We start from the raw sequence: 12,210 nt of genomic DNA on the forward strand, positions 1-12,210 counted from the left end.
CATTCACTGCCACAATATGGAAACATGTAATACATGAATTAAATGATAGTTTTTTACTTTTTCAGTTATGTGTCTTTTTGTGTATGGGGATATCGGACTTCTTGTTCATTTAAAGTGGCTGGTGGGTAGGGCACACAGTTCAGACAGTTTGGGTCAACACCAGCTGCAGTTGAGTTACATATTTAAAATTATGAACCATAACTGCAAACATAGATACTCCAAACAGCAAATTGATAGAGTTATGGTTGTAGTAGATAGGATTTATTCTTGTGCAAGTTGGGAAAAATATGGAAAATTAAATGTGATTTATTCTTAAAGTTTTGAAAGTCAAAAATGTGGAAAAAGTTTGCACTACCCATTTTATATCGCTGTAAACCCACAATGATTCAATGAAGAATAATCCTGAGAGGATTCTGAAAAATAAGCATGAGAATGTGGTGTAGGTGGTGGCCATTTTGCCTAGTCATCATTTCCATTCATCATAGTGAACTCCAACCAAAACCGTCAATAAATAAAGGCCTGGAAAATTGGAAATAAGGAAGTAAGGAATTTTTAAACTGAATCTGTGCACTGTACTAAAAAAGCAGGCCAGTTCCTATCCAATCCCAACAACACATTAAATTCATACTGTACTCATGCGCTCCTCGCTCATAGTAGATCAGTGCTTCTATTTAAAGCTGTCATGACGTCTATAAACAGTTTAACCAGAATTCTGTTGATAGGAAACAGTTTAGACTCTGTCAGTTATTGTATTAGCAAACACTGCAACAGGTAGTAAACTAGGGCCCATTTAGAATGTTGCTATCAAGTTGAAACAGTCTATCAAACACATTCAAGACATTGCACAAAGAGGAAATTCAACCAAAAGTGCTGTAAACAATTCACATTAGATATAGTCCTGATTAAATCTTTGTCTTGTGGCACTTTTCAGATAGGAGCTTTTGATCAAACAAAGAGGCGTTAAGCATCATGTGTCCAACACCAGTATTTTCCTGCGGGCTGCAACTTAACAGTTGACTGTTCAGAGCCGCTGCAGGCCAAAGAGCTCACCCTGAGAGTCAATACCAGTCACTCACACATCACTGTATAACACTTCATCTGCAAGCTGAAAATCCACCGCGATAATCATGTTTGCTCCATCATATATTCTTGAAAGCATATATTTAGATTGTGATGTCTCCCATACAGAAGTCAGATCCTTTGTGAGGTTAAAGTGACCAATTCATTGACTTAACTGGAGTAAATACACCCCAACTGGCTCATCTTCCTCACCATGTTGGGTGCAGTGAGTCTGCTACTGCAGCCCAGTTCGGCCATGTCTCTATGGTCCTGAAGAAGCTCCTCTCCACCGCTCACACGCCCATATGTCCCCTACAGCCCCGCCCCTGCAGGGATGGGTCGAGCACGTTATCAAGCAGACCCCTGACCTTAGGGTCTCCCTCTCTCTGTCAATGTCCATTTCCAGTGAGGCGCCAGCACCGAACACCTCTACCTGAGGTTCCCCCTTTAGCCCACCAGAAAGGCCCCGAAGTAGCTGGCCCTCCCATCCATCTCCATGGTGCTGGCATTGCTCACGGTGATGAAGAGGCGGTCGGCGGGCTGCAGGTGGGCAGTGCCGGCTTGGTGCAGGGAGAACAGGCCGGGCTCCTGACCCCGGGGCCAGCACGCGCTCCGAGATGACTTCATCAGCAAGATGGGCACCGGGTAAGAACTCATCTACGGGCCAAAACATAAAATACCAACTGGTCAAAACCCCATCATCAAGGCAGCTTATTTAGTTCTGATGCTCTTTGTCATGTCATTTCTTCATTTGTTAATACGATGCACAATTGACGATGAAACGATAAATCCTAATTACCTCCACTAAGGAGGTTATGTTTATGGTGCCGTTTGTCTTGTCTGTCTGTCTGTCTGTCTGTCTGTCCGTCTGTCCGTCTGCTAGCAGGATTACAGAAAAACTACTTGGCCGATTTTTCTGAAACTTGGTGGAAGAGTGTAGCACGGGCCAAGGAAGAACCCATTACATTTTGGAGCGGATCCGACTCGACTCGACTTGTGAATGCATCACTTCCCAGGAGAAAGACGCCTCACCTTCTTGTAGATGTACTGGACAAGCTGTGCTCCTTCCTCCTCCCTCGTCTCGCCCTCTGTCTCACCCTCGGTCTCTCCGGTGGAGGGGAGCCTGAAGTATGTCTGGGCGTAGATGTAGTAGAGGCCAGGCCGCGGCACCAGCAGCTCCCCTCCCCTCAGCTCCATATTCTGCAGGAAGGACAGCCCCCTCTGACCCTCCCACGCAGCGATACGCTCGCCCAGATACCCCCTGCTGCTCCGTGACCCTGCACCAGCAAACACACACGAGCACGTATAAACACACACAGACACACACACACACACACACACACACACACACACACACACACACACACACACAATCAAAAACATGCGTGCGCCGCACACACACACAGGAAGTTAAGGCCATTCAATATGATGCAAGCTAAGACATTTGAGATTACACGGCGGAGTATGTCATTGAGTTTAAACTATTAACTATGGCTAGTTTAGGCTGGAGCTGCCCAGATACAAAGCCAAAGTGCTGTCTGTCAAAAACAGCACTTGCTTATTCGATAGAACACCAAAAAAGGTGTCAATGTTAGACAATGCCCACTGCTATTAAAATGAAATACAAATGTTCCAGTCTGTACAATGCTTACAGATGTTCACAGGCCAGCACTTGCCCAACAACGGCCTTTTCAATACAGCATAATAGTACCAAAGATTCAGCTGCATGTGGTGCAGTCAGATAAATCTATATTACTTTCTGAGATAGAAATAAATTGCCCAAACGACAACCAAATCATAAACCAGATGTATTTGAAACTGGCTTGAAGAAATCCCAATGAACCGTACACTCAGCTGCCAAAAGAAAATCTCAGTAAGAATATAAAATACTTAAAGATAATCTGTATATAAATACATGTCTGTCATTATCACCAAAATATGCCCTTTTTATATCATCATGGTAACAGCTTCTGCATTGAGAAACATGTTCATTACAACTGTATTTTGCCAGTTATGGCCTTCACTAAATTGCTCCAGAACCTGCTCAAAAGTAACTCTAAGACTTGCACCTCTTTTCATTGACTACAACTACAAGTTCTTCACCTAAAGCTCCATCTTTGATTATGAAGGTGACTTTTAGCTTCAGTTTCTCCTCATCTGCTGTCATCTCTTGGCAGTCATCACATCATTTGCATAACATTATTACATGGCCTGTGTGTATCTAGTGCTAGTGACCATTACTGTTGGAGCTATGTAAGTCTCCTGTATTTTCTATGTTTATGGTCATGTATTGTTCATTGCATTGTAGATGGTGGGCGTGGTCACAGGGGCTTGGGTGTAAATGGTACTAAATATACTAATATATTGATTGCCTTCACCTGCTTTGGGCATTGACAGAGAGAGTGGAGGAGCATGGGAGTTGATATTTTCTGTTGCCTGCACTCACGGACGCTAATTTATGACTCGGTAACTGTACCAGATGTATGTTTTATGTGCTCTTGAAGTAGAAGATTAAATGTTCAAACGCATATCTTTGGAGTGGAACTGAATTATTTTACTATGTGCGTCACAGTGTTTTCTCCCATGTTTAGCCCCTCACGGCTTTTTTGGACTGCCTACAGCTGCAATAATTAGTGGCCGGGCCAGCGAAGCGGCAGGGCCACTTATTGTATTTGCCTGTATTATTCTTCTTCTCCTGGGAAGTTCGACTTCCCATGCATGAAAACTAACCAAACTTTGCACAAAGGTCCAGTCCCATGCCAAACGTCTTTGACGCAAATTTGGCACCAATAGTCCTAACGGTGGCACTACAGCGACCGTCTACATTTTCAAACTTTGAAAATTCATAAAAAATCAGGCATACGTGCTACAGCTTTGCAACTTTCACCGAAATGTGCGCCCAAATGAGGAGAAACTTTTGTACGATGCAACCTATGGCCAATTATGAAGTCTAAAGACCGCAGAACTGCAAAAACTGTAAAACTAATTAAACCCTACTCCTCCCACATTTTTTCTTCACACGACACCAAACTTCAGCATCTGCATCGTTAGACTGTCCTACACAAAAGTATCAAACAGATTTTCGATTGGTCAAAAATTGAGCCCACAGTGCATCAAAACGTTGAATTCTGCCCCCATGTATAGCCTAATTGCCTTAATTACCTACGGCAATTAGGTTGTATTTGTGATGTCATCAGTCACTCAAGCAATTGTGATGCCATCACTGATGTCACTCGAGCAATTTTGATGTCATAATAGCTCAAAGCCTTGAGACTTGCCCGGCCACGACTCATTGCTGCGCAGCAGCTATAATTACAATTATTATTATTACTATTACTACTACTAGTACTCATGTTTTTTTGGATTGGTTTGTCAATAAGTCACAGAAAAGAAAGTTACCGCAGAAAAAGCTGTGACGCACTGTTTTCTCAACATGGAAGCTGTTACCATGACAATATGAAAGGGACTTATTGCGTGTGGATTAGCACAGCACTACAGAGAGCATAACTTGGCAATTGAAAAATGTCATAAAATGAATGGCAAAAGAGACATAAACATCTCTGTAGTCAAATCATCAGTGCCAGAATAAGATGCAGTCAGAATAAGATGAGCTGCTATTTTCCCCCCTATCAGAAGTGTGTATTTCCCCAAATTTGGTGATAGAATCAAGAGCCTCCAAGGCAAAGCCCAGAGTCATGTATATAGAAGAGTCGCGACATCTCCATTCACTCCAATGGACCAGTTTTTTACTCTCAAGAGTTCCAGGAAGTAAGGTCCTGGATTAAGCAGCACTGTCGACTCGAATTGCAGCAAAATGGACAGCTTGTGTTGTACTTTGAAATAGTTTTTTTTATTTTGATCAAATTGTACATTATCAGCTTTATTTTATCATCCAAAAGTAGCGCTGTTCATTGGCTAAGTAATGAGTCACGCATTTTGGTCCTCCACTGATGCCACTCTCTCTAAATTGCTCTGGCAAGGCCTAATGAACAAAGAAAAAATGGAAATTTCATTAGGTGAGGACAGCCATACAGCTGATACTGCAACAAATTGTGTGTATTCATGTTCAATTTCCGTGCTAAGAGTAACCAAGACAGAACACTGCTGGATACTGCAGCTAAGAGTAACCAAGACAGAACACTGCTGGATACTGCAGCTAAGAGTAACCAAGACAGAACACTGCTGGATACTGCAGCTAAGAGTAACCAAGACAGAACACTGCTGGATACTGCAGCTAAGAGTAACCAAGACAGAACACTGCTGGATACTGCAGGGCGTAAGGGGAATAAAATGGCTGCACATCTGCGTGTCCCGGCAGATACATCCTGCAGGTGAGAAGACCTTACTGAATCTGAGAAGCCTGCGGGCCTTACGAGCACATTCCTCACCTCTGTCCCTCTGAGCTCGACTGGCTGGTTAGGTTATGTCCCTCTGAGCTCGACTGGCTGGTTAGGTTATGTCCCTCTGAGCTCGACTGGCTGCTTAGGTTCTGTCCCTCTGAGCTCGACTGGCTGCTTAGGTTCTGTCGCTCTGAGCTCGACTGGCTGGTTAGGTTCTGTCGCTCTGAGCTCGACTGGCTGGTTAGGTTCTGTCCCTCTGAGCTTGACTGGCTGCTTAGGTTCTGTCCCTCTGAGCTCGACTGGCTGCTTAGGTTCTGTCGCTCTGAGCTCGACTGGCTGCTTAGGTTCTGTCGCTCTGAGCTCGACTGGCTGCTTAGGTTCTGTCGCTCTGAGCTCGACTGGCTGGTTAGGTTCTGTCGCTCTGAGCTTGACTGGCTGGTTAGGTTCTGTCCCTCTGAGCTTGACTGGCTGCTTAGGTTCTGTCCCTCTGAGCTCGACTGGCTGCTTAGGTTTGACACACCTGGCCGACTTCACACACCCAGCGCTCTGAGATCCTGCCGATCGAGGCATGTGAATTGGTGTCCCGAGTTTGAGAATCACGATTCCTGTACTTGTAGGCGTCAATCAGGGTTTGCAGGACTTGCTTGGAAAGATACAGTAATTGGTTGCCAGTGGGCTATACTGACAACCAAGTTTATTTCAAACCACACTTGGATTATACGAAAGATAGCATTTCTACCAGGAGAGGACTGAATTTAAGTGACTTTTTCAACTTGCAGGACTTATTGGGAGAGGTGTGGGTGCTGCCTACCAGTTTACTATAGATCCTTTTGTAGTTAGGTTGAAAGAGGATACCAGAGTGGGCCCTCGCTTTTTACTCTAGTAACTACTCAAAAAGAAGTGCTGAGTGGAGTTTGGAGAGAGTTCTGAAGAAAATAAGTCAATCTGCCATGGACTGAAGTTACAGTAGTAAAAAAAGGCCTCTGGCTGCTCTGCATGTTTTTGCAAACCAAAAATGTTGGTGATGCTCACCCTCTGCCGCTGGAGGCTGTCTGGAGGAGGCGATGCCAGTCACATGGGCAGCAACTTTAGGAAGAGGCACGCCGCGGACCCCGGGGGTCAAGATAGGTAGCACACCTGTCAACTTATCTGTTAAAGTGTAGATGGATGGATGGATGGATGGATGGATGGATGGATGGATGGATGGATAGACCAACAGAGAGACAGACTTAGACAAATTAGAAAGGACAAACTGAGATATGAAGAAACTCATGCCCATTTCAGAAATTTTTAGACAAAAAAGTCATACAGTCACTTAGGCCTATTACTGATAATTGGTATAAACAATGCAGTCATTGTTCTTACTTCTCATAGCTGTGGACATCTCCTTCTGGAACCTGTCGGCCATCGTCTGGTTAGAGAGAGAGAAAGATAGTGAGAGTGAATGGCCTGGCAGGTGACACTCAGCATGTTCTCTATGCAGCTGAAGTTACTGTACGATTGAATAAATCAAATTAAATAAAAGAAAAACCTTCTCTATGCGGTAGTGGAGCTGTTGCGTGACTTGCCAGCAGGGGTCGTTCTTCTTGTCTTGCTCTGCTGCCTCTTTGAAGCCGGAGCGCAGATTTGTGTTCATCAGACAGGACACGCTGCTCCGAGAAAAACTCTCCTGCATCTGACAATAGACACAGGAGAATAAGTAAAGTTAGATAAATAAATAAATAAATAAATAAATAAATAAATAAATAAATATAAACAGTGAGTGGAAATCTTTTTAGCCATTTTAAACTAAAGCTCAGCATCAAGTCACCAATCTTTTCTATTTATCTTTTATTATTTGAACTAGAATAATGAAATGATAATTAAATACATGCCATTTTTTCTCCATGCAATATACGGTAGTTCTTTAACAGTAGTTGCTCGGGAACAACACACAGTACCAGTAGAGTGATGATTTGATATTAACTGTGATGTGGTCACAGGTGTGCAGTTTGTCAGGTATTTGACAATGTGACTCAGCCAAACAGAGCTCAGGACCGGACGTATCAGCTTTATAAAGACATTTTAGTGTCTTTGCCTTCCTGTGATAGAAGTCTGAAATGTGCTGTTTAGGCTGCTGCGACCCCTGACTCCTAACTAGTCACATGTCCTGCTATTGTTTTATGTTGCCTACTATTCCAACTCTCTCCTAGCTTATCCTATCCTATTGTCCCGCATTATAATGGCCGAAATTCCTGGAGAGCTGGGACTCACATGCTCATTAGCAATGCCATAACTCTAACATCACTATAATGACTCTCTAATGACTAAATTATTATTCCTACAATATTTGTATATTAACTTATAGGGTTTCCATGATATCGATTAGTGTGTTGACCTTATCACACTTGATCCCTTACATTACTATTCCTTTAATATTGCCTTAGCTCCCAACTTGATACAATTCTACAATCTACAGAAGAAAAAATAATAGTCAAACACAGTATCGATGACTCCATCTCAAACATATTTTTTTACAGGCACTACTGGCAAGATGGGACAGCTTCATTGTCAAAATGGGACACTTTACATTTTGATTTAAAAAAGGAAATTAAAGAAGATAAGTAATGCTTCAAAATAACCACAATGAAAATACGATACAATTTAGATACTTATACTTACTTAAAGCTTTAAACTTACACCTTATAAGTATACCATTATTTTGTCTGCCATTGGCTTCTTAAATGTACATGGATCTGTGTGTGTGTGTGTGTGTGTGTGTGTGTGTGTGTGTGTGTGTGTGTGTGTGTGTGTGTGTGTGTGTGTGTGTGCGTGCGTGCGTGCGTGCGTGTGTGTGTGTGCGTGCGTGCGTGTGTGTGTGTGTGTGTGTGTGTGTGTGTTAAGAGAACAAGAGCTAGCTAGAGTTTTTATTGGTGTTTCAAAAGGGTGAAAAGAGTATATAATTGATTATACAATTACATCCCATTACATGGGGATGAAACAGTGAGTAGCCTATTTAGATTTGTATAATTTAAGAAGTGTCGTCACTCATTGTGTCACTGCACGTATATGACGTCATAGCCATGTGACCTTTTTCCTTATCAGATTGATTTTGGGTTATTTTGTGTATTCCTTGAAAATAGGCTATCATTGTAAAGCATAATTGTCACAATTTGCCAGCTGTACTCACCGTAGTCAACAGTGAATTTATATTGTTAATAATATTGCAGTACCTACTACCTGGGGGGGGGGGGGTTGTACTGTAGGCTACTTTCGCTATGACATACATCATGCATTGGCATAGGTTTATTATACAGATTAGTTATAGGCAACATTATAGCTCTTTTCGCAAGGAAAAGTTCGGTTGTATCCTCATCAAGTCATCGCGTCAAAAGTCGCCTTTCCCAGCTAATTTGACCTATATTTCTCCACTGCTTCACGATGCAGGCTTGAGGGCAAGAGGAAGGCATTTCTTACCGTGTTCAGGACTTTGTTGAAGTACACAAAGCTGACGGCCACCGCGATGGTCTGCAGGAGGATTGCTGCCAGTATGATGAGTCCCAGACACTGCAGAGAAATGGAGATGGCCATGTCGCTGTGTATACACACGTTCGATCAAGCCCGAAAACTAGCAAAACACTTCCAGAGGTGGTAAGCTACAACAAGTCAGCTCAGCTCTGCTGCATGTCTGCTTGGGAACGAGCAGGAAAAAGTTCGTCAGTTTGTAGGTAGGTGGAGCAGAGGGGAGGTATGGACTGGAGCGAGCAGAACAGCCTCAAGATGTCACTGTTATTAGATAGAAGCTTATGCTGCACATGCAACTTTGTGCTGCCTTCAGGTGCCGTCGGAAATGGAAGCTACGTGTTGAGCCCGTATGAGTATGAAGGACCTAATTTACGGGGGCGGGGGCAAAGGGCACATACCGGCCCAGTAGACGAGTGATAATGTGCTCAATGGTATTGTATTACAGTATTATAAAGTATCTTTTCATCCCTGACACTTTGTGACAACTAAATAAGATGGTACTGTACAGAGCCCCAATATGATCCTTGCTCAATTTCTACCAAATGTGTACTGTAGTTACTGCAGTTTGCCTTTGTAGGGCAACTGATAGTAACACATTTGACTTATGTGTTGCATCCCATAGCCTAAATAACTAGTAGGCTATTGTATGTTTTGATTTGATTTGATTTGTTTTGTTTTGTTTTATTCTTGCATGTGTCATGCACTTGACAGTGCCCAGCCCCCATGGGCTTACAAGACACAAAATGTTAAATATACAGTACAACAAATGGCGCTACAATGGTATAGCTAAATAACAATAGGCTATAACATACTCCTGAAACATGTTTGTATGTTTACATTTGTCATGCACTTTTGTTTTTGGTAAAGACGTAATTTACTTGACTGAGTTGGATTTTCTCCTCTTCATTTTGCCACAGCAACACAAACTATCTCTGTGCCGTTTGATTCGTAAAGTAGCCTAGACTCTAATAGTCTAAATGAACTAAAACATGAACAACAAGCTTGATTTCTAAAATAAAACAGCAGCCTCCAAAAAACCTATACTTTTTTTATAACAAGGTCCATTTTATTACTATTTCAGACCAGAAGCAGTTGAATGTGCGACAGGCTATATTCACGACATCAGAAGTAGGAGTTTATATGGAGTACCTGAAGGCAGCATTGGGTCCACACATCAGGCCTCTAGTGTCCTCTAGAGCAGTGGTTCTCAAATGGGGGTCCGGGGACCCCCAGGGGTCCTTGGGGGGGTTCCAGGGGGTCCCCAGCCAAAAGGGGGATAATTTATTTTCATTATAATTCCATTCATAAGTAACACAATGACTATTTTGGTCATGGGTTTTATACACTTTCTGTAATAAAACATCTATTCTAAAAGCATCAATCTTATTATATATACTGTATGTGGGGCCGTGGGACAAAATCCTATCAAATGGGGGTCCGTGGTCTAATTTTTGTCAGTTTAGGGGTTCTTCATGTGACAAAATTTGAGAACCACTGCTCTAGAGAGATATACGGCTCTGATCAGGCCCACATAAGGTTACAGTTTCAATACAGTGAAAGTGGCAGATTATCAGAAAGAAAGATGAAGAAATGCCCTTTTTGCTCTCTTTCCTGTCATTGTGCGGAGATCTAAAAAGCAAGTTAGTAACTTAGTGCCAAATGACCGACCATTGTTAGGGCTTCAGTGTGCAGCCCTAAGTAGTATTTGTCACAGGGGAGTCGTTCAATCTGCAAAACTTAACCTTGAGTGAGTTTTAGGGGTCACGGTGCTTTCATTCGCCGACCTCTCACCTCCCTCCATTGTCAGCTTGAGGAAATGAGAGTGAAGCCGAAGGGAGTTCTCACCTCCTGGATATTGATGACCCTTCTAACAATCAAGAACTGTATTGTGGTATGCTCTCTCTCTCTCTCTCTCTCTCTCTCTCTCTCTCTCTCTCTCTCTCTCTCTCTCTCTCTCTCTCTCTCTCTCTCTCACTCTCTCACTCTCACACACACACACACACACACACACACACACACACAGGCACAATACATTTCACAACAAGTTCACACAGTTTTGCAAAGAATAGAGCCAGTGAGTGCCAACTGAATCAGTATGTACTCTAAAAAAGCTTAATCAGGCATACTGATGGATGTGAAAAATGTAACAATCAATCCTTAATCATTCACTTAAATACATACACATAATGCTTTCTCTCCTTAAAGGAACACTCTGCCTATTTTATACCAGCTTTGTATCATTAGAACATCAGTAGTATATCAGAAAACTGTAAACGGTTTTGATGTCTGTCATTTAATTTGACAGTTATTGAGTGTTAAAGTGTGGACCAGTGACATCACTGGTCCACACTAACTCAAATTAATAACTCATTAACTCAAATCAACTCTCAATAACTGTCAAACTAGATGAATGATGAATACGTTGACAGTTATTGAGAGTTGATTTGAGTTAATGAGTTATTAATTTGAGTTAGTGTGGACCAGTGATGTCACTGGTCCACACTTTAACACTCAATAACTGTCAAATTAAATGACAGACTTCAAAACCGTTTACAGTTTTCTGATATACTACTGATGTTCTAATGATACAAAGCTGGTTGAAAATGGGCGGAGTGTTCCTTTAACATTCACACACTTCTTCAACTCTGTACAACATTTGATCTCACATGTCCAACCACAGGAATCCTAATCTATCACACACTATCCTGATGTCCTGCCATGTCAGCAATGTAACTGTCATCACCTGTAATCTCTGTACCATGGCATGCCTCTGTACCACAGCTTACTGTAATGTACCATGGCATGCCTCTGTACTACAGCTTACTGTACTGTACCATGGCATGCCTCTGTACCACAGCTTACTGTAATGTACCATGGCATGCCTCTGTACTACAGCTTACTGTACTGTACCATGGCATGCCTCTGTACCACAGCTTACTGTACTGTACCATGGCATGCCTCTGTACCACAGCTTACTGTACTGTACCATGGCATGCCTCTGTACCACAGCTTACTGTAATGTACCATGGCATGCCTCTGTACTACAGCTTACTGTACTGTACCATGGCATGCCTCTGTACCACAGCTTACTGTAATGTACCATGGCATGCCTCTGTACCACAGCTTACTGTACTGTACCATGGCATGCCTCTGTACCACAGCTTACTGTAATGTACCATGGCATGCCTCTGTACCACAGCTTACTGTACTGTACCATGGCATGCCTCTGTACCACAGCTTGCTGTACTGTACCATGGCATGCCTCTGTACCACAGCTTACTGTACTGTACCATGGCATGCCTCTGTA

General features: G+C 42.7%; 1 protein-coding gene across 1 annotated transcript; it reads right to left on the reverse strand.

Annotated features, from left to right (window-relative positions):
- Positions 1-265: 265 nt before the first annotated feature.
- LOC310774361 (tumor necrosis factor ligand superfamily member 10-like) lies at positions 266-9,054 on the reverse strand. The gene is made up of 6 exons (XM_083634425.1): positions 8,856-9,054; positions 6,931-7,074; positions 6,765-6,810; positions 6,432-6,548; positions 2,092-2,336; positions 266-1,716 (listed from the first exon to the last, which is right to left on the reverse strand). Exons 1-6 carry the CDS (start codon positions 8,967-8,969, stop codon positions 1,507-1,509), a joined length of 876 nt encoding a protein of 291 aa, XP_083490551.1. The 5' UTR covers positions 8,970-9,054; the 3' UTR covers positions 266-1,506.
- Positions 9,055-12,210: the final 3,156 nt, after the last annotated feature.

The sequence above is a fragment of the Poromitra crassiceps genome, assembly GCF_964638095.1.
Source record: "Poromitra crassiceps genome assembly, chromosome: 3".
NCBI classification, from domain to species: domain Eukaryota; kingdom Metazoa; phylum Chordata; class Actinopteri; order Beryciformes; family Melamphaidae; genus Poromitra; species Poromitra crassiceps.

What these genes read in the sequence shown, in the direction of transcription:
- LOC310774361 (XM_083634425.1), bottom strand. Translation starts at nt 8,969, where the DNA reads ATGGCCATCTCCATTTCTCTGCAGTGTCTGGGACTCATCATACTGGCA. An exon ending in GATGTCCACAGCTATGAGAA is followed by an intron (nt 6,549 to 6,764) that starts GTAAGAACAATG and finishes ACACTTTAACAG; the next exon opens with ATAAGTTGACAGGTGTGCTA. An exon ending in TCCAGTACATCTACAAGAAG is followed by an intron (nt 1,717 to 2,091) that starts GTGAGGCGTCTT and finishes TTTGGCCCGTAG; the next exon opens with ATGAGTTCTTACCCGGTGCC.